Below are 21,590 nucleotides of genomic sequence, written 5' to 3' on the forward strand. Positions count from 1 at the left end.
CTAGTAATTCAACCAATATAGTTAATAATCTTAAAATTGTTTAGTTTTATGCTCAATTTTTTTTACCAGTAACATAATTAAAAATTTCCTAGTTATTATTTTTCATACAATTCTCTAAAAATTAAACTAAACAATAACTTATCCGAATTGAAATTAGATTCTTTTATTTATATCATTATTCTCAACACAGTATGCTCTTTGCAGGTTATTGAATGAAAAACAGTATCCTTCTTTTGCAATAAGTTCCTTTTATGGACCGTGAAAAGAGGCAGAGAGAAAAAAAAAAAAAAAAAAACTCCACTACTGGTATCCTTGATATTTATTTACAAGTATAGCGGTTATTAATAAAATGAAATATAGATTTAGTCCAGTTACTGTCTTTTGCAGGAGAAGTGCTTTTGTCTCGTGTTTTACATGCGGTTTTGTTTGGAAACACGTTTGAAATCATATTTTTTAAAATTTAAATTTATTTTTATGTTTTTAAATTTTTTTAATGTGCTAATCTGAAAAATAATTTTAAAAAAATAAAAAAAAAATAATTTTGATGTATTTCTAAGCTAAAAGCACTTTGAATCGCAAGCACTACCACAATCCTAAACAAGTCCTAAACATATTTGAAAAATGGTAATGTTATACTTATATGTGTTTTTTCAAAAATATTTTTAATTTTTTAAAAAAATAAATTGATATTTTTTAATGTTTTATGATAGTTTTAATATGCTAATATCAGAAATGAAAAATTATTTTAAAAAACATTTTACATCTTAATTCTATACGAATATTAAAATGGTGTTTGGAAATATAGTAACGTTTATTTTTTAAAATATTTTTTGTTTAGAAATATATTAAAATAATATATATTTTTTAAAAAAATTATTTTTAACATTAACCCATTATAACAATCTAAAACAATACAAAAAATTAAACTTTTAAAAAACACATTTCAAACACGTTACAAACAAAATCTAAGTGTTTCATATAGAAGAAAAACTTGTTATTCAGGCAAACAGTAATTTAATTATTGAAAAACAAAGTTGAGAACTTCTATTAATTAATTAATTAATAATACTCTCCTGCAATAAACATGATTACAAGCTTGGACGATCTCTTGGATATCCTAACTTGTAACAAAATACAAGGGGGGAGTATATACTACTGCAATATTGCTAGCATATATATTGCCAAATGCTGATAACTATTGCATCATTAGATTTGCAAATCCTCGAAAGTACATGATTAATGATTTTAGCAACAGCAAAGAAGCCATGTTGCCCAGAAAATGAAAACATATAATTATAACCATGAGAAGTCTTTCTTCCAGTTCACTTCATCATTGCTGAAATAGAACCCATCCTCTCTCACCGACCAAGAGCACTTCCTGAAAAGGCTGCAACGCTGAAGATCCCTTGGAACCTTGAAGGCATCAAATTTCCTCCTCATTGCATCCCACTTCATGGTGCACAAGAAATGAGTAGTGCCCCAGAAGTTGGTCTTCAGGCTCCAACTGAAATCATCACCTTCCTGGAGGGCACGTCCGCCGAGATCATCATTGTTTGACGAGCACCATATGACCAGTGGCAGTGATGAGTTGTTTTTAAACCCATTGATGACACGAACATCGTACTCTAGTCCATAGAAATATTCTGGTTGATATATTGACATGAAAATGATGCCTATGGCCAGGCTAGCAACAAGAAAGATGTTAGTGAGAACCTTCATTTTTGTGACTGGTGAGATGAAAATCTCGAAGGCTGAATATAGGCTGGCAGATAGATTTGTTAAATCGATTATAAGGGTAGGACTTGACTCCAATCCACCTCCCTCCAGATTCAAGAGATTACCATTTAAAGTTGAAAACCGTTGGTATAGTTTTAAAGCATATATGAGCTGTATTTGGGAAGCCTGATTATCGATGAAATCTCTTCGTATCAGAATACAGATTTGTTTACCTTTTCTAATGCATATTTTTTTGGTATCTATAGACTTTTCTATAATTTAAAAAAGTATGCATTACCATGATAATGATTGGTTTTAAGGTTAAATAACATTTATTTATTTGTTGGTACATGTCTATATGTTCCTTGGCCTAGTACTATTTATTCCTTCACATATAAAAGATACAATTAAAAAATGCATATAAGATTATAATCTAGGCTTGCGCCGCCCTTAGCACAGCAAAACAGAGTCAAGGTTCCGAGCTGAGCTCTAATTTTGTATCGGTTTAAATAATTTCATAAGCACGGTCGTTTAGCTCTTCTCTATTCTTAAAATGAAATGTAATTTGCCTCGTGTGGACTCCCTAATTTACTAGTTTCGACAACTTCTATAATTTGTGCTGTGTTATAGATAGGATTTCAAATTAATCTTTTTTTATAAATATATCGTGCAACAAAGATAAATCACAACAATAGCTTCGTGTGAACTTCAAAAAAAATTATTATTTTTTTAAAATTGAACTAAATAAGGGATATTAATTAAAACTTAAATAAAAAAAATGAAAAGAAAAATAAAAAAAATAAGGAAAAGGGTATTAATTAAATTATTTAAAAATAATCACATGTTAAAAAAAAGATATATTACCCATGATTGATATATTAATCAACTCAATTATACTGAATTGAAAAGTATAATTGGAAATAGAATCAGTATAGAAAAATATTTTTTTTTGTTTGAATAAAATATGACTTGTAATGGAAATAAAAAATTAATAACACAATTTTTGTTTGCGCGAGAGAGGAAGCTTTTTCGGGTTCTTTTTTCCCTTAAAACAGATTTGCCTCCTTTCATCCAAATAAATAAATAAATCGGCTTCGCCACTGCCCCTAGATTAGCCCATGGCTTCGCAAATGCTAATGCGCTCTAAATATCCATTAGATTGACACACAGAAACCCAGCACTGAAACAAGGAAAAGCTAAGCCCACTGACCTAGGAAAGCATGCCTAGTGTTGTAGGATGAGCTAGGCCACTAGCGAAGGACAAAATTGATATATATTCTTGTTTTACAAGAATATGAAAAACAATGGGCTGACGGCCCATTTTATTACTATATTCTTGTTTATATATATATATATATATATATATATATATATATATATAGAGAGAGAGAGAGAGAGAGATTTGCTTTTTTATATAATTCATTAAGATTTCTATCTTTCCCTTTAATCATATTAAATCACATAATACATGTTAAAAATATTTACATTAACTAATAAGATTATTACTTAAAAATAATATATATAAAGATAAGCTGTTCTTTTAATCCTTTAGTAACCAAATGTAATTTTTTTCCATTCGCTAAAGGATTGAGCATTGTAACCATAAGATCTTGTTGAACAGGTTAAACGTTGCATTTACTGACAGCCTATATTCCAAGCATAAGCTGTTGCATGTAAAAAAAACTCCAGTAATTAATCAAGGAATAACTAAATAATAAGGTGAAACCTAAAAAATCCAGTTCTAGAAAAAAACTAAATAGAGAAGTCTTCATTTCTTGTCCATCAGGTTTCCTCAAGCAAACATGATTAAAATGACAAATCTATAATTAAGAATTAATACTCGTTTCTGTTAAATTTATAGCACTTGGAGTTTCGAATTACTGTGATTATGGGTCCGCTACACGGGTTAATTCTTTCAAACGCTATACTGGAGAGGGAGAAGCGATACCATTTTCACAGCACGTTAAATTTGTACTTTGAAAAATAAGAGAAGACGAGGCAAATAAACATACCTGCTCAGCACTTAATTCTTTTATTTACATTCATTCCTGCAGTACCTGTGCACTTAGAAGTCAGTAATTTGGTCCTTCGTCCTCTGTAGACAATTTTCCACTAGAGAGCTAAAAAATGGAACTTAACCGTTACCAGCCAAGCCTGTCAAGTGAGCAACGACATCTTCAAGGCGAGAAAGGTGGCTCGAAAATTTGTCATGAAGTTCGGAGGATTCACAGTGATTTTCCTGCCACTGAGAAATACCATCACCAATAACCTTCAGACCATTCTGGAGTAATTCCAATCCCTTGCTGATTCCATCAGGGAGTTTCCTTCTCTTGTTTGATACGCTGTCAACATCAATCTCCATACTTTGACATTCCATAGCATCTATACCTGAAATCTTCTGAACCATTTCTTTCAGCATCATACCTTCCTTCACAAGCAACTCAAGCTGCTCAATGCTAGGTGTAGTGGTAAGAGCTGCTTCCTTATCCAGAAATGCCTTCAACTCAGACATAAACCTCTCCTCGCTTGCTTCATTCCCTGACACCAGATCATAAGATAGCGATGCATTTTGTGGCACAAATCTCCATAGCTGATTGCAAGTAGTACGAGCAGCAAAATATCCAAATGCCGCAATTGAAAGATGGACAAGTGCCCAATGCCGCTCCCTGAATAGCATGTGATACAACTCCCACACAGCAGAGCTTTTTGCACAATCATCACTCTCTGTCATCTCCATGTCTCCAAGTCCTCCCATAAAAAGAGCAAGATATGGTTTGCATTGATACAATTGGGTATTTGATGCTGCTGGCCCTGAGACAAACAGGTTCTGAAGCTCCAATAGGACTCCCTCCATCTCATCAGATTTGTATAGATGCTTCATATTTGACACAATTCCCAACATTTCACTTAAAAGCTCATGACAGTGTTCCTTCATTATTTTCTCGACAGGGTTTCTGAAGTTACGAATTATAGCAACTAAAAACTTAAGGGTCTTCACATCAACATCAGATATGCTAACCTGCCTAGAAAACATAAAGTTTCATCATATAATTTTAACTAATAAAAAAAAAGGTATGAGGATAAATCTGTTTAGGGTTTCTCTCACGCATTTACGATTTTAAACCAGAGGATCATTCAGAAAAGTTTGGTGATACCATTAGCAAGACTATGTTTAGAATAAGATAAAATGGTTTGAAAATAAAAGAAGGAATCAGTCATCACATAAGAGTGAGAGAAGCGCTGCAACAGCAAAAAGGGGATGGTGAAGCTCTGATTTTAATCCTATATATGAAAAACTACTTGAGAGCTATAAATGTTAGAGGCAATGTATAAGCTTCGTAGTTTGGTCAGGATTGCAAAATGTAAATGAGAGAGTTCATTTTCCATTTTATCAGAACAGCTTATATGTTGTATGTAAATAAAAGAAACTGGCTACTCACTGTGCCTGCAAGGATGCAGATAGAGCATGAACTGGAATCCCAAATGCACCAGAACTACAAGTAGTCAACACTTTGTCATCAAAACTCCCTATGAAGCCAAAGTAGTCAGTAATGATCTTCTGTTTTGCACCACTTCTGATGTTATCTGATAGTGAATTTAGAGGGAACCCTTCCAAGAGCAAGGCTGCATACAGAACTGATGACAATTGAAATCTTCCGTCACCAACAACAGAGCTGTATACATGGTCTGCCATAGGTGGTGTACTTTTAGCAAGCAAGCAGATTATCCTTGCCACTTTCCTCAGAGGAGAACCTGGAATAAGAACTGATTCTGGTGATTCCAGTAGCTTCATTAATGAGCAAAGTTTATCAATGATGCCTTTCACCATGTCCATTTCAGCATAACGCACTAAGAAGCACCAAAGTTCCATTACAATCTCCCAGCAAAGAAAATGTGGATGGAAAAGATTTTCAAGCAGGAAAGCCTCAAATTCTGCCCAGGCAAAACTTGAAGACACCGCAATCATGAAGGTTTTTAGTGCATGCAAAAGAGCTGAAAACATAGGTTGCCAAATCAATTCCAGTGTTTTCCCCGAACCATGTGGCACAGGAATCTGCAAATCAAGAACGAAGGAGTATACATCTTCAACAACTAACATATCCAGAAACCATCTGAGTTTTCTAGTGATCTTGATCTTTATGTCATCTTCAAGATCCATAGAATATCTTAGTAAATTATGAAACAATGCAATCCTGCCAAGCAACAATAATCTTGCTTCAGACATAGCTTCACAGCTCACAGAAAAGATTTCAACCATTGAAGTCATGTGATAAAAACTACTTGAATCTCCATGCATAGAATTTGAGCAGAAATCATCATTGAACAACCAGTCCAGAAGTTTAAACTTGAGCTCTTGTTTCACTTCAGCTGAATTGAGTAAAGAATTCAGCAAATCTATTGATGTCTTCTCCAAAAGTTCTGACAACACTTCACTAGCTGTGTTCAAAAGTTTTTCATAGCTCAGTAAAATTCTAAAGGATGAGATCATTATGACACAGAGGGTCACCTCCTTGTACACCAAATATGCTTGGCATGGATAGAGGGAAGATATTTTCACTGCGTTGGTAAGGTAAAACTTAGATGGAAGAAATGTCCTCCTGGCTTCAGTTAAAGAAATGGTTTCCTTCAATAAAGAAGACCAAGCCCCGGCTGCACACCTGAGAGGTTCATTCACCAGTGAAATTAGGGTTAGAATAATATCCTGCACGCTTAACATCTCTCTTAACACCCTCTTGCCTTGCTGAAGCAAGGTAATCACACCTTTCCATGACACATTGAGAATGGTTACCAGACTCCCACCATCATTTGCTGCAAGGATCCCCAGTTCACACAATTTCTCTATTGTACATTTTGTTATGTTCGTAACATGATTCATTATATTGGCTCTCTCTGAATCTGTATTGTTTTCATCCTTCTCAGGTCTTGCATCACAAAGATCCCAATTCACAGCATCAAAATATCCTTTGCATAGTCTCACTACAGTATCAATCACAGTCTGTGCAGCCTTTAATGCTTCTGAACCGAAGGAGTTGATCCTCTGCTTGAGAACGGTAACAGAATATTCTTAGAAAGAGATACTAACTAAATCCTCTAAGCAATGAATTAATATCATAAACAGGATAACGAAATTTCACCTAAAATGCAATTCAAATGGACCACCTGATGATAGCCTTGGTATGATCATTATGGTCGTAAAGATGTAATTAAATGCCTCGAAGGCTCAGAGTACAATTATGTTTCATGGTTGTAGACAGCTATGGATGTCACAAAGGCCATGCATGATGGAATTTACTCAGAAGCAAAAATTAGAGTGGGAAGGAGATGAAAAGGACTCACTGATATGGATCACGGTTTTAGGATTTCCCTAAAGATCTTCACTAAAAGACAGAATCATTGAAGATGTTATATATTATGATTTCCTATAAGCCTGAAAACAGATAATCTACCATTGACTTTCACCGCAAGTACAATTTTTGCATGTAAAAATTGTTAATGAGGTTATGGGCAACAGGTATTTCAAGCAAGCAGCCTGATCCCAAGTCACAAGCTATTCGATGATGTAAAAGCACAGAAGAAAATAAAAGACCTGGTACCTTAATCTCTGATACTACGTCTTTTATCAAATTTAGCTGTTCCAAAATGAATTTCTCAACAGTAGCTGCTGATGCATTGTCAACAAAAACAGGGTGTCTTTTCAAAGCAACCATACTGGCAGCAGAGAGACTAAATAAATCCAAAAGAAGCTGCAAAAGATAAGTTTAAGACGTCAAAAAACAAAAGCAAAAGCAACCACTCGTTATTCAGAAAATATATGATAATAATCACTGGGATCTTATCAAAAAAATCACATTTCAGCTCAAAAGGCCCATATTTTACAAAAGCATAAACCCCAATATTATTGTCAAGAAGAGAGGATGTTCATCATTGGAGAACTTGTAAGTATATTGCACAAAAGGAAAGTTAACTAATACAGCACAAATTAAGCACCTAAAAACGATATGAATTACTCAAGAAGTAGTTATGACCAGTTTCTTATTAGACACATCAGATCAGCATTAGTAATTTTCTCACATACTAAATATGCACTTCTATGGTTGGCTGCTTTGCAGCAACTCCAAGATAAGTTCATGACCTTTTTCATTTTGGTAACCTGTAGTTCAAAAGATGTTGGTTGATGCAAGTTAAATAATTTGCCCAAAGCTTTTAGCAAGGAGACAGACATTATAGCGAACGACTCACTTTCTTCTTTACAAATTCCCATTGGGGATATGCACAACTTAATATGCAAGATTGTCATTCAATGTATAACTAATGATATAACATAGTTAAGCATTGAGAAAACTAACATTTACATAGGCCTGCAACTGATTGAGTGCATTCAAATATTATTATATTCTGCAAAAGTTGTCCTTACTAAGTAATAACACACTACTGGTTTCTAAAAGTTCAGAAAACATACAATTAAAGACTGCCAGTGTCATTTTAGTTTCTATAACAATAAACAAAGACCATCAAAGTCATGTTGGCTCCAATCCAGCTCGTTCCAGGAAGCCTCTTTTCTAAAAAAAACACAGATCAAGAGTGGGAAACCACATGCTAATCATGGAGAAAAACCTAAGAATACTATCCTAAACAGAACAATCTACACCCAATGGCGCTGCAGAGATCAGTACATACCTGAAAGAATAAATTTGAATGTTCTTCTTGAGATTCTTCAGTTGACATCGCAGTCATCTTCAGATGTTTTCCACACCACCCACTTGCCTAATGCACACACGGTCTCAATAAGGTCAAGAACAGACATACCACTCAACAGAATGTCTAACAAGAATACCAACAAACAGAATTAAGCTAAAGTGAAACTCTACCTTTGTCCCGAGAGCAAGAAACTGTACTAAACATCCAGACACATCTGAATCTACATATTTCGCAGCCACGCTCAAAATAGTCTTGTTTAACATGCATTGAGATATATCCAAGCAAGTAAAGTCCTCCCAAAATGTCCAGCTTCTTGTTAAGGCAAAATAATAATAATAATAATAAAAAATCTAACAACAAAGATATTCAGAACATCTATCGTAAGCATCCAAAATCATAGGAATCCAAACTAATCTCCAAACCCTAATTTTTTATTTTACATCAGTGATGCATTTTCCGAATAAATAAAAAGAAAAAAAAATAGAAACAAGTAAAATGGAGGATACTGTGAGGAATTCAAGAAGAGAAGCCAAATCCGATATCTCCAGGAAATCAAAATCCCGAAGCTTGTTAACCAGTTCAATCTGGCTCTCAACAACCTGTATTATTAGCATTCGAAACCTCTCAGATTACAAAATACACAAAATCATAAATGAGATGAATCATTTCGTTGCTGTTTTTGAGAGATCTAATTTCGATTTTGGTAGCCAAACAACATCAAAAAATAAGAAGGCGAGAAATGAAGAAATTGAACGAGCTAGCTTACATCTGAAGATTTGATGGCTTGCAGAAGATCCTGCAACTCCTTGCTGGAGCTTTTTCTCTCCATTTTCCGCTTTCTTAGTTCCCCTGTTTGAGTTTGGTTTATTGTTTTTTGTTATTTTGTTATTTTGTTTTCCCGCCTTCAATAAAAATTGAAGTGGAAAAGGGCTTGTCGAAGTTGTATTTACAATTGGGTCCTTTTTTCAGGTTTTTTTCGCGCTATTGACCTTATTATTAAATCTCTCTTCACAAACACACACACATATTAGAATCATCCATGATGAAAAGCTATAGCATTCCTTGGTTTATTGTTTTCATCTTGCTAGTTTGATTCCTTGTGTTTACGCTGTGGGATAGAGTTTTTTTTTCTCGACACAAAAAAAAATTGTGGTGTTCTACTGTTATTAATGGATTTCTCACTAAAAAAAAATTAATTACAAACTAAAAGATTTATATATACATTCAATTAAAAATTATAACTGTTAATAATTGGATGGAAGGTTGAGGTAAAGATATTATTTCTTTAAAAAAATTCAATTTTTGTTTTGTTTTTAAATTAGGTTTTTAAAGTTTTAATTGATTTGAATTAATAAATTTAAATTTTATTTTTTCAAATTAAACATCGACTCAATATAAAAAAAGTTATTTTTAATATCGTGAAAGACGCATATAAAATTTTTAAAAATAAAATATCAAACTCAATCTCCAGTCAACTTAATATAAGAGGGTTAAATTAGAAATATAAAAACTCAAGTGATAAAAAAGGAAAAACAAAACATTGTAGATAATTATTAGAATCCACAATAGATTTTATCTTTCTTTTATATTGCATTTCCATTAATTTTTATATTTTTTTTATTTTGCATTGCTTCAAGTGTTTATGATTTATCGAGCATCAATTTTATAAAATCAAACTACAATAATTGAGAAGCAAAAGGACTAACAAAAAGAATGATGTAAATAAAAAAAAAACTAACAAAAAGAATGATGTAAATGAAAAAAAATATCTAGTAAAAAAATAATGAGTGAGAAAAAAAAAAACTTTGAGGTGGTTCACAGTTGACAATCAAAACACAATTTCATGGTTTGCTAAATGCAAATTTCATAAAATCAAAACATAATTATTAAATAAAAAGCAAAATAAATTAATAAAAAAATACAAATAAAAAAAAAGGATCAAAAGAAAAAAAAAGTGTTAAATGGGAAGTAAAATGCCTTTATGTTAAAGTATCTATACCCATAGATTTACCTCACATCGATAAATCCACTCATCAAAAGAGCCCCAAATCAAACCCCCCTCCCCTTTGAACTCCCTCTAAAATAAAGGATGCAAATAAAAAAAAATAATCTAAAAAAAAGAAGGATGTAAATGAAAAAAGAATTGAGATGGTTTATTATTTATAATTCAAACACCTTTTTATGGATTACAAAGTCGATTTTATAAAATTAAATTATAATTATTAGATAATAAACAAAATGATCTAGTAAAAAAAAAATGCTAGGATCCAGTAAAAATAAAAAGGATGTAAAAGAAAAAAAAAGATTCAAGGTGGTTTGCTGTTTTTAAGAACAGTGTCTTCACCTGTATCATTTAATATATATATATAATACTCATATGGAAATTCATTTAGTTTTATATGAGATGACATGCACGCGTGTTGCCGCGGGTTTATAAAACAAATGTACTTGATAGTGTTATAATTGTGAACCAACGCTAGATAAGTAATAGAAATTAAAAGTATGATGGAGCAAATATTTAATGACAGAAAAAAAAGTTGTGTTGGTGATGAAAAACTTAAGACTGAACAAAATGATTTGTAGCAATCTACAGTGTTTTGTGAGGAAAAATACAATGTTTTCGCCACATGATTTAGCTTTTCAGTTAATAAAAGGCAAAAAAAATTACAAAGCTAAATTATCTACCAACTTAATATTAAAAAAAAAACCAACAAAGATAATTTTGGAAGGAAAAAAACCCATGAGAAAAAACGTTGCAGCAATTGACAATGTTTTGTGAGGAAAACTATAGCACTTTTCCCAATAAAATAAAATAAAAAACCATTTTTCCTCATATGATTTAACTTTATTGTAATTATAATTCTTAACCAACTCAATATTAAAAAAAAATCAACAAAGATAATTTTGAAAAAAATCATAAAAAAATCACATGGGAAAACATTGCAACAATTCACAGTGTTTTAAAGAAAAAAAATTACAAAGCTAAATTCTTAATCAGCTAAATATTTTTTTTTTAAAAAAACAACAGAGACAATTTCAGAAAAAAAAAAAAAAACAAAACAAACACCAAAAAAAGGAAAAAAAAATCATGTTGAAAACACTGTAGCAATTCACAATATTTTTGTGATGAAAGCTGCAGTGCTTACTCACATGATTTAACCTTATTTGTAATGACTTGTAATTGTAATTCACAAACAACTCAATATTAAAAAAATAAAATCGAAAAAGATAATTTGAAAAAAATTATAACAAAAAAAAATATGCGAAGAGACACTGTAGCAATCCACAATGTTCTAGGAGCAAAGCTACAATGTTTTCCCCACATGATTAAGCTTTATTACAAAGTTAAATTTTCGACGAAGATAATTTTGGAAAAAAATGTTACAAAAAAAGAAAACACAAGAAACTGAAAAAAAAACCATGCGAGGAAAAACTGTATCAATCCATAATGTTTTGTGAGGAAAAACTTGTATTTACTTGTAATTGCAATTCTTAACCAGCTTAATATTAAAAAAATAAAATTGACAAAGATAATTTTAGGAAAAAACATAACAAAAACAGAAAAAAACCATGTGGGAAAAAACACTGTAGCAATCAATAGTAATTTTCGAGGAAAGTTACAGTGCTTTTCTCACATATTGTAACTGTAATTTTTAACCAACTCAATATTAAAAAATAAAATAAAAAAAGATAATTTCGGAGAAAATTATTAAAAAAACCATGAGGAGAAACACTGTAGCAATCAACGATGTTTAAAAGAAAAAAAATTACAAAACTAAATTCTCAATCAGCTCCATATTAAAAAAAATCGACAAATATAATTTTGAAAAATAAAAAAATAAAAAAGAAAAATTATGTGGAAAAACATCGCAGCAATCCACAGTATTTTAAAGAAAAAAATTATAAAGCAAAAATTTTAATCAGATCAATATTTAAAAAGTAAAATTAACCAAAATAATTTTGAAAAAAAAAATAAAAAAAAAATAAAAAACCATAGTGATTTAGTTGTGGGGAATTCACCATTTAGATATTGTTTAATATATCGAGGGTGCAACTGTTCGTGTATTTTTACGCAGGGACTGGAGTCCACCTTCCTTCACTTTTCAGGCTTGGATCGATCCGAGCAGTTGGTTGCCTTACCAGACCCGAGCTCGCAAGTTGAGACAATGTCCAATCACACCATGAAGCCCTCACCTGGGTTACCAAACTCGGCGATTGAATTCAGTGTGCAGAGTTCTCATAAAGTACAATGTGGTATATTTTTCTTCCGACCAGGAATATGTTGGTTCTTTATTAGAAGTTCGATTTTCTCGTTTTCAAAGAAAAAAGAAAGGAAAGGAAACAAGACGGATTATTATATTTAACGTAGCGATAAGCATGCTTTAAGATTGACAGATGTCACCAACCTTGATTTGCAAACCGCGGAGTTACGCCTTGAGTTCTTGTCTAGAACAACCGACTTCGTTTAAACTAGACTTAGTGGGGTGCGCCAGGCTCTTGCTATAGTGCAACGCATGAGCGACGCCCGAGAGCCCCAGTAGCAAGCTACTGTTATGGACTCTCCCCCTCAAAAAATTAATTTAATATCGTGTGGACCTATGGCCCACGTATCAGATATTAAACTGATAAGAACAGATACTACACTTGATCTTAGCCAAAAGGCCGAGAAAGGTATGATTTGTCTAGCATTCAGCTTTCGTTTATATACACGACTCGTCTCACTTACATGGTCTCTTTAGCGATGTGGGACTATCGAAACGCATTAACATGGCTTGTAACTTGTAAGAAAAACCAAGAACCAGCAGTTTTTCTCACTTGCAAATTGCACAAATAAAAAGAGAATTTCTCTCTTTTGGATGCCTTCCAGTGTCGAGCAATAGATTAAGAAGCAGAATCACTGGTTTTTGGCTAGAAGGTGGCGATCTTGCTGTCAAGATCAAGGCCATGTTGGTCATGTATGGGCTAAAGCTGTTAAACGACTGTCTTTTTTAAGCTAATAAAGCTGCTATAGGAAACAGTGGAGGTAAATTTAAGAGGCTCCCAATTGGGGTCCAGTAAACAAATTTGCGGCAGAGGCATATTTGTTGGTGGGTTATCTCAAGAAGGCAAGTAAAACGTTTGAATTGCGATTGTCATGCTCATATCATCAAGAGAAGGTATCTTCCTTGTTAACTTTCCTTTGATTTCTCAGTAATTAAACAGCTAATTGGTGTTATGGTAACGCATGCCGTTAAATTGGATAGTTTGTCATAGAATACTTGATTGCTGAGAAAGTGGTGGGATGGGAGAGTTAAGTTGAATTTATCGTTTCAGTAGAATGAGAAAACTGCAAGCATAAATCTTCAAACAAAATTTTTGGCCCCTCTTGCTGCTAAGAACTATTGAAGTTATTGTAACTACGAAGGAATTGTTTTAAGGTTGGATGCAATGCTATTGATCAAGGACACATTTGAATTAGATATGGGCATGCACAATAACTAATCAGCCGAAGTAGCTAAAAGAAGCTAAACAAGCAGAAGCAAGTACACAGCTTATTTGATAATATTCCAGTTAAGAAGATTTGATAATTGTGAAGAGAGCACTCTGGTACGAAAATCTCTAGTAAATGTTTTTGCCTGATGGATACATAAAAGTGGGCAGTTCTGAATCTTCTGATGGTATTAAAACTCTACTTAATGATTGTTTATCTTAATAGCCTTTCTTTTTGTGGGCTTCTCTTCATACTTCTTTACATTAAAACGAGCCCCCCCCCCCCCCCCCTCCCCCTCCAATCGGTCATCATGCTGGTAAGTTAAGCTTTTGCAGGTTGCATAAATGCTTGCACAAGTTAGTCTACTATGCTTTTCTTACAGTTAGCTTTCCTGTGTGTGTTTTAGTTCCTTCTTTGCATTTTGGAGTCATGAGGATGTGATTTTGAGTAATGGGATCAAATTAAACTAGCAGCTGTTTCCAATCCAGCAGAAGAGTTTTTATTGTGACGTTTCATCTTCCCCTTGCCAAGTTTAACTTGAGATATTAACAAATTCCGTGGGCATTGGATTTAGGAACTTCCAGTAGTTGAGAATGGTTTCGGTACAGTGAAAACTTACAGCAAAATGAAACAACGGCCTAAGAAGTGCCATATGTGGACGATGATGGTTTCAATCTAGAATCATGTGTTTTCTGTAACAAATACAATAGCCATGTACAAACCTCGATCTATCCATTCACAAATCTTTTTTTCATTTGCTGCTTTTATTAGGGAGAATTAAAAGCTAAACAATTTTGATTGCCATTTTGATTTCATATGTTGTTTTGTAAATTAAAATTGACATCGTTTCATTTCTTTTGTACAACAATCCTTTTGTTTGAAGATGATCATCTGACTGTCCAGTCTTCCTTGCCAAAATGTTTGAAAGTGGCTGCGCTATAACTAAATAGAATTGCATTTACTTGGAGCAAGGAGCATATGTCTGCTGAGTGCTAGTTTTATCAAAGAAGAGGATAGATCCCGAAGGGAAGATTGCCTTGGAGCCACTGGAAAATCATGAGAAAAGCCAGAGAGGTAGTGGAAGTTTTGAGTAAGATACTGAACGATGCCTTGCTGCTTGTAGCACATCATTTTTGTTCTTGATTTTGTTTTCATTTATTTTTTGTCCTGTTTTATTTTTATTGCTTGCCATATATGCGAGAACAATCTTCAATTGCTTTAGTGTTCTTTTAGCTATGATGGTAGATGGCTGGTGCCAGGGACTCAGGTTTGGGAACTCGAAGGTCAGCTAATGAGGGCAGAGGTGTACCTGTCCATTGCAACAATGAAATGCAATCGGGGCAGAGATGGTTATATTAAAGAATTATCATTTTACGTAAATACGCAGCTAATTAGAATTCCGAACTGTCAAAATCGTCAATTTTTTCCTAAACGCTCATTTCAGCTTGTTACATTATTTAAAAATTCTAACACAACTTTCAGTCATGCAGGGAAACCAAAATTAGATCAGGGAGTGTACCTCTACTCCAAGCTGTTGAGTTTGTGGAAGCTCCAGGATCTTTGTTATTCCACATGCTTACATGGTCATTGTGCAATCATTCCTGGAAAACGCACATGCTTTCACCACTCAAGTGCCATGACCATCGTAGAGAGAGATTTTACACAGAGATGCAGAGAGTTATTCTTAGAGAGTTTTTTAGACTCAAGTTCTGATCCATGTACTGGCTAGTTGGTTTTCCTTTTGAAAACTAGCTAGCAAGTTCATGGATCGGAACTCTCAGTCTGAAAAAACTGATGAGCTGGTTTTTTATTGGCAAAGTTCCCGTTGATTTAGAGGACATAATCCTGCATTATGCAGTACATGATCATGATATTACCTTTTCCCTCTGTTATGCATTGACAGTCATCAGTTTGCACATGTATTAGAGTCCTTCTTGCTAGTGGATTCTATATTTACATGTATGACAAATGCAATGTTTTTCCTCGAATTCGCTTCAGATTGGAAAGCAGAAGTTAGGGCATCGTGGGAGTATGTATGCATGCTCATTATGCCCCTACTGATGCCTGCATATAATTGGTAGAAAACTGCATGCAGGCAATGTATGGGCAAATTTACCTTGGATTTTATGTCCCTGATGACCTGAGGTAAAAACAGTAACAAGGACCGAAGTCTTTCGCAAGTTGTTCTCACGGGGATGGATTCATGTAACATTACTTTTCAGAGATACACATGTGCCACGTAATGGATTGATGTGCCTTCTCTTTGGCTTGCTTTCTATATAATGAACTTGAATTTCAAGCATAACCAAAAAATATTTTATATCAGAACTAAATTAAATATGAAGCAATTCTATTATTTGTTTATCGTCCTCTCTGTGCTGTACATTTTATATTGTAGGGTTGATGGTTGTGATCCTGATTATGGTGGCTGTCGATGAAGCAATGATGCGAGTGGTTGCAATCGTGATGATAATGGTGGGGACTTTGATGGACAAGATCAATGTGGTGGTGGCCAAATGGGAATTAGGTGGAGGAGGGTAGGGTGGATTTGGCAGTGGTTTTGGTATGTGGCAGTTATGGAGGAAGAGGAGATGCTGGTGGCGGTGGAGTTGGAAGTGGCAGTGTAGGTGAATGTGATCATGGTCAACGGTGCTCCTAGCTAGGATGTCAAATGTGTGTTGGATGCAGAGCCAGCTTGGTTTAATTTTTTAATGCTCGCATCAGTGCCTATTCCATGATGTTTCCATTTTGTAATACACGCACAAACCCTTCAATTTTGTGTGCATCTAGCAGAACTGTCTTTCATTATCTTAGTTAATGTCTTGTAAGTTTGTTTTCAGGTGGTAAGGTTGTTGCATTAGCAGTCCATCTCAAGGGTTGCGCATGCATATCACTCTCATACATGCTAGCTACCTTAATTCTCGTAATGTTTATCTTGTAGTAGATGACAGTGTCTTGAATAAATACACAATAATTGTATATGTGATTGCTACTGACTTAATTATCTTACACTGTCTGAATTTTGCTTTCAATGGGTTATATTAGTTGCTTTCATAGCATTTGACTAGCTAGCTAGACACAGTCAGGCCTGTGACAGCAACAAAGGCAATGCCTGTCTCCACCATTTTGACTTTTGCTTTTCTTTAATTTGGAGTTAATGTATATATACTTCTTCTGTCTGGGATTTATTGTCAATAAATGCACATTAGACTGATCTGAACTGCTGCATGACACTGCCTGTACAGGTGGTTTACATGCAAAATTCGAGTTCTGATTTTATCTGTAATAGTCGAATATCGAAGAAACAACTTCTTAGAAAGATTAAATAACAAAAGCTGAAACTGCATGCAAATTTTATCCTTTTAGAGAGAAAACGTATGATTGGAATCTCTTATGTATGATTTTAAACTGTGTTTCAATTCGCGAAACTACGTTGAATGGTGGGGGCTACGACATCCCAAACTTCAGAGAAAATTTTACATTTTAGTGTTAGAATTTTGAACATGTTTAATTATAGTCTTCAATTTTATATATTATACACCCAAATTAAAATCAATTATTTTCTTATCCATCCCCCCATTTGAAGTTTTTGATTTGAAGTTTAATCAATAAATAATATAATATTTTAACGAAGCAATCTCGTATAAATGTTATTATCTCTAATAGCAACAATTTTTTATCTTTTTATTCGTCTAAATGTCTTTTACAACACTATATATATATATCAAGCGCACAATGCGTGTATTTAGTTTTAAATGTTAAGCGTATTTTAATTTGGACCAACAATGGAAGGGGGAGGGCTTTGTAGTTTCTGATTATTTGACTATTTCTGGAGGCTTTACTGATGTTGTTTTCGTGTTTGTTATAGGAGTAAAAATAGCTTTTACTCTTCTTCATTGTATTTTTTTTAAAATTCTTTTTTATAATTAGATTAATTGTTTAATTAAATCCTCAAACATTATATAAAATAAAACTAGTTACTACACAAAGAAAATATATACAGAAAAAAAATATTTTTTTTTTTATCTTTTCTTCTCATTGTTTTAGAAGTTTAGAATGTGTAATTATATATACAGAAAATATTGTTTCTATATAGAATAAATAAATTAAAGATAATATTTTTACCGTTCTAAAACTAACTCTTTATTTATTTCCATCATAAATAAATTCTCTAATATATAGTTGTTGTGGTGGTCGGAGTTTGGGTGCTCATTGATGGATCTAATGGATGAAGTTTTAGGGTTTTGGTGGCAGTTTAGGGGGGCTGGGGATGGTGATACAGGTAGTTGTTTAAGGAGATGTGGTGGTGGTTCCAACTTCCAAGTGAGAAGATGGAAGGGTGTTTTAGTATTTTATTGGTGATAACCAAATCGCCAAAGCCTGGCATGCATGCTTGGTTCTGGTTTTGTTTTCTAGTTCACAAATTAATCACACAACTAACTAATTATGCCAAGAGACAAGGTAATTACATTAATGATAAATCCCAGCTGGGACAAAATTAACACGAGGTTTTGCTAAAACACGAAGGCAACAACTGCAATTATCATTGAAACATAAAGATAACAACACATACAGCATAAGATGTGTCCAAGGAAACAACTATTTGACAAGGATAATAACTCGCACTTAACACAACGACCTGTCTCAGATAGTTCACTAAAAGTCTAAAACACCAAACCAAGCGCAAAAACATTAAGCTAATTATTGACTTAAGGGGATGGTAGAGTCGAACCACCAGCACCACCAGCTGCACCTCCTACACCACCAGCACCACCAGTGCCAAGGCCAGTAGCACCTCCTATTCCACCAACCCCTCCAACCCCTCCATATTTGCCAATTCCACCAAGGCCACCAATAACTGGCAGACCACCAATGATACCAGCGTAACCTCCCATTCCAGCAAAGCCACCAACACCACCATAGATGAAATTCTTTTTGTCTTTAAGGCCAGTGCTGCTAGGTGAATCGGCAGCTGGTGCACTAGCATGCAATACTTGCTCTTCATTAGGGACAGCATTATTGCTATCAAGATCAACATCATCACTTGGAACATTACGTGCTGCTGTTGCATGCACAAATGCTAAAACAAGCACAAAAATCACAACCCAGCTAGCCATCTCCCTCTCTCTCTCTCTCTCTCTCTGATATACTTTTGAAGCAATACTTGAGTTAGTGTTGTTGCATGGATGTGGATTTTATAAGGATTTGAAGGGTGGATAACGGTTGAGGATAATAAAGGGGTTATAGTAAATGACAATGAGACATAGCTCTCGTAATCTCGAAAAGGGAAATTCTTTGAAATTAGAACCAGAGAGTTAGGTGAATCAAAAGTAGTAAAATTTAAGGAAGTCATGTGTCATGTCATCCAAGTGAATTGCCAGGTTTGTCTGTGGTGTCAAGCCTCATTAAACAGTGCCAAATACATACATTTTTGTCCTCTGGGACAGAGTACTGATTAACAGATTCTGAAACGATCATCCTTCATAAATTATATATATAAAAAAAATTTAAATGGATCGTATAAAAATAACTATATAGATAAAAATCTGAATTAATTATAGCTTAGTTCTGCAATTTAGCAAAAATATTATTCGATCTCTAAATAATTGGTCCACGTAAAGAAAGAATTTCAGGAGGGTTCAAACAATTTTTCGAATAAAGAAATATTTAAGCAAATAAGTATTTTCCATAACTATGTAGTTTTAAACCCTGATAACGTTCTTGACATGCTAATCTTAATCCTATTATTAAAGAATGTCTTGATGAACATATGGACCAATCACGCTAAAAGTTTTAAATAATTTTTATTGTTAACAATCAACGAAATTATTAAGCATATCAAACCCTCCCACCCCTGAGAAAAGAAGAAGAAGAAGAAGAAGATTTTTCATGTGTAGAGAAACTCTTTCTTCAAGGATTGCTAATTTTTATGCACCAACGGCTCCTGATATGGAAGCATATTCTCTAGAGAAAAGACTAACTGTAAACATATTTTCATATCTTTTAAGTTAATTTAGGATTCCCTTTTCAAAACTAATTTGAAATTAAGTTAAATAACTTCTGTCATAATAGAAATTATTAATTTTCACACTTAGAAAATTGGGATTGAATTCTAATTAGGGAAGGCTGAAGACTCTCTTGGACCTAGCATTGAAATCCATGCAGGTCTATTACGGCATAAATTGATTTTGGAATTTTTATCGTGGAGATGTGCTGAAAACTGTTTCAAAATACAAAACAAAAATGAAAAAGAGTTCTGCGTCAAATCTAGCCTAGAAAAGATTTTATGGTAAACTATTTCATATCAATTATCTCCCAAAAACAAGAAAAGGCAAATCGATCAAGGAAGGAGGGAGTTGCAAACAAGTACTCCATGAATCATGATGGCGGATGCTTTTTTGTTAATAAAAAATAAGATTTTAAGGTTTTTTTTCCTTCAAAAAATACTAACTCCTAACCATGGAAATCTATATTATCGGAATAGAGACTTTTGTAGAATTTCCATTTTTTGATTAATTAAAAATTTTTCATGATGTTGAATATAAAAGAAAGTACATTATGGTATTAATTATACTGCCGATTAGTTTTTTTTTTTTCAAAAATAACAATTCGTAATAATGGAAATATATATTCTAGGAATAGAGATTCTTCTATAATTCCTATTTTATAACTAATTAATTACATTTATATATATTTTTTTTCTTTTGTAATAGTCAACCGTACGTTGTGTTAACATGAGAACCAGTCATATATATAATGTAGAAATTTTTCTAGGATTGCTATTGTATGGCTAATTAAATCATATAATATAGAAATTAAGCTATATTTGGAAACGGTGAATATGCCAATATAATTATTGCAGGGGATATAATTAAATATATGGAAACCCTGCTGAACCTCTCAAGAAATATAAAAGGTGTACTGTACTGATAAAAAAAACTCACCTACACTACCATCGCAGAAAATCATAGAGGTGAAACAAATGGCTGTAAGACATTCCTCTGTCAAGATATCGATCATCGCAATCATGGTCATCGCTCTCCTCTTTGCAATAGGTACACACACACACACACACACATAAATATATATAGAAACTGAAGCTGTTGCTTATGTTTACTTATCTGTGATATGTTCCTGTAAACTGTTGTTTCTGTCTCGTAATTAATCCTCTTACAACTTCACACAGTGAACTAACATCCTTTTCAAGATCACACAAACAGTAATTGGTCAACAGATTACATATAATTATAATAAATAAATCTACCAAACAGACAACTTTCAAAACACTTAATCTCTTTTGCAAGAGTACTCGGGCAAAACCTCGTTGGCTGCGTGCACTGGAACAATGATTTTCCGGGTTGTTATTTATGTTTTTATTCACTTCTTAGTTTAGATAGGTAGGATTATAAGTCAAGATAATTAGATTAAAAGTTGAGGACCTCGCTCAAAGGCGTAAAGGGTTGGTTCTCAATCTTCTGTTCAGACGATGGACTAACAACGAAATATGCAAAGCTAGTGAAATCTTGAGGTATAAGGTTCCCGTGGCTTGTAAAAATGCCCAATTATTTTTTTAGTAATTGGAAAAAATATAATTAAATTATCATAAGAAAAAACCAATAAAAGGACTATGTAACAAACAAATATGAAAATTGGGATTCAATAATGGGTTTTTAAAACCAAAGGATTAATTGATTATTTCACTAAA

General features: G+C 33.3%; 3 protein-coding genes, 1 long non-coding RNA gene and 1 other non-coding gene across 8 annotated transcripts; 1 reads left to right on the forward strand and 4 right to left on the reverse strand.

Annotated features, from left to right (window-relative positions):
* Nucleotides 1-972: 972 nt before the first annotated feature.
* LOC7478271 (S-protein homolog 21) lies at nucleotides 973-2,150 on the reverse strand. The gene has a single exon (XM_002304660.4). It carries the CDS (start codon nucleotides 1,717-1,719, stop codon nucleotides 1,294-1,296), a length of 426 nt encoding a protein of 141 aa, XP_002304696.1. The 5' UTR covers nucleotides 1,720-2,150; the 3' UTR covers nucleotides 973-1,293.
* A 1,013-nt stretch (nucleotides 2,151-3,163) lies between these two features.
* Nucleotides 3,164-9,372, reverse strand: LOC7478272 (uncharacterized). Of its 4 annotated transcripts, XM_052451190.1 has the most exons (9): nucleotides 9,182-9,372; nucleotides 8,922-9,014; nucleotides 8,586-8,708; nucleotides 8,395-8,481; nucleotides 7,311-7,460; nucleotides 5,157-6,754; nucleotides 3,856-4,739; nucleotides 3,729-3,773; nucleotides 3,164-3,380 (listed from the first exon to the last, which is right to left on the reverse strand). In XM_052451190.1, the coding sequence occupies exons 1-8, from the start codon at nucleotides 9,242-9,244 to the stop codon at nucleotides 3,733-3,735; spliced, it is 3,039 nt and encodes a 1,012-aa protein (XP_052307150.1). In that variant the 5' UTR covers nucleotides 9,245-9,372; the 3' UTR covers nucleotides 3,164-3,380; nucleotides 3,729-3,732. The 4 variants fall into 4 exon arrangements, with proteins under 4 accessions (XP_052307150.1, XP_052307149.1, XP_052307151.1 ...); XM_052451189.1 differs by lacking the exon at nucleotides 3,164-3,380 and having other exon boundaries at nucleotides 3,720-3,773; XM_052451191.1 differs by lacking the exon at nucleotides 3,164-3,380 and having other exon boundaries at nucleotides 3,720-3,773; nucleotides 3,862-4,739; nucleotides 9,182-9,371.
* A 3,522-nt stretch (nucleotides 9,373-12,894) lies between these two features.
* On the reverse strand, nucleotides 12,895-13,090 carry LOC112327042 (U2 spliceosomal RNA). The gene has a single exon (XR_002981121.1). It is a non-coding gene; the product is annotated as a U2 spliceosomal RNA (small nuclear RNA).
* Nucleotides 12,926-16,866, forward strand: LOC112326878 (uncharacterized). Its single transcript, XR_002980872.2, has 2 exons — nucleotides 12,926-13,571; nucleotides 14,769-16,866. It is a non-coding gene; the product is annotated as an uncharacterized LOC112326878 (long non-coding RNA).
* A 1,528-nt stretch (nucleotides 16,867-18,394) lies between these two features.
* On the reverse strand, nucleotides 18,395-19,290 carry LOC18097128 (glycine-rich protein 23). Its single transcript, XM_006385853.3, has one exon. It carries the CDS (start codon nucleotides 19,000-19,002, stop codon nucleotides 18,595-18,597), a length of 408 nt encoding a protein of 135 aa, XP_006385915.1. The 5' UTR covers nucleotides 19,003-19,290; the 3' UTR covers nucleotides 18,395-18,594.
* Nucleotides 19,291-21,590: the final 2,300 nt, after the last annotated feature.

This window comes from Populus trichocarpa, chromosome 3 (genome assembly GCF_000002775.5).
Source record: "Populus trichocarpa isolate Nisqually-1 chromosome 3, P.trichocarpa_v4.1, whole genome shotgun sequence".
Taxonomy (NCBI): domain Eukaryota; kingdom Viridiplantae; phylum Streptophyta; class Magnoliopsida; order Malpighiales; family Salicaceae; genus Populus; species Populus trichocarpa.

Coding starts and splice junctions, on each gene's coding strand:
- LOC7478272 (XM_052451190.1), bottom strand. CDS start 9,244: ATGGAGAGAAAAAGCTCCAGCAAGGAGTTGCAGGATCTTCTGCAAGCC. Junction 6,755..7,310: donor ACGTAGTATCAGAGATTAAG/GTACCAGGTCTT, acceptor GTTCTCAAGCAG/AGGATCAACTCCTTCGGTTC. Junction 4,740..5,156: donor TCTGCATCCTTGCAGGCACA/GTGAGTAGCCAG, acceptor TATGTTTTCTAG/GCAGGTTAGCATATCTGATG.
- LOC7478271 (XM_002304660.4), bottom strand. CDS start 1,719: ATGAAGGTTCTCACTAACATCTTTCTTGTTGCTAGCCTGGCCATAGGC.
- LOC18097128 (XM_006385853.3), bottom strand. CDS start 19,002: ATGGCTAGCTGGGTTGTGATTTTTGTGCTTGTTTTAGCATTTGTGCAT.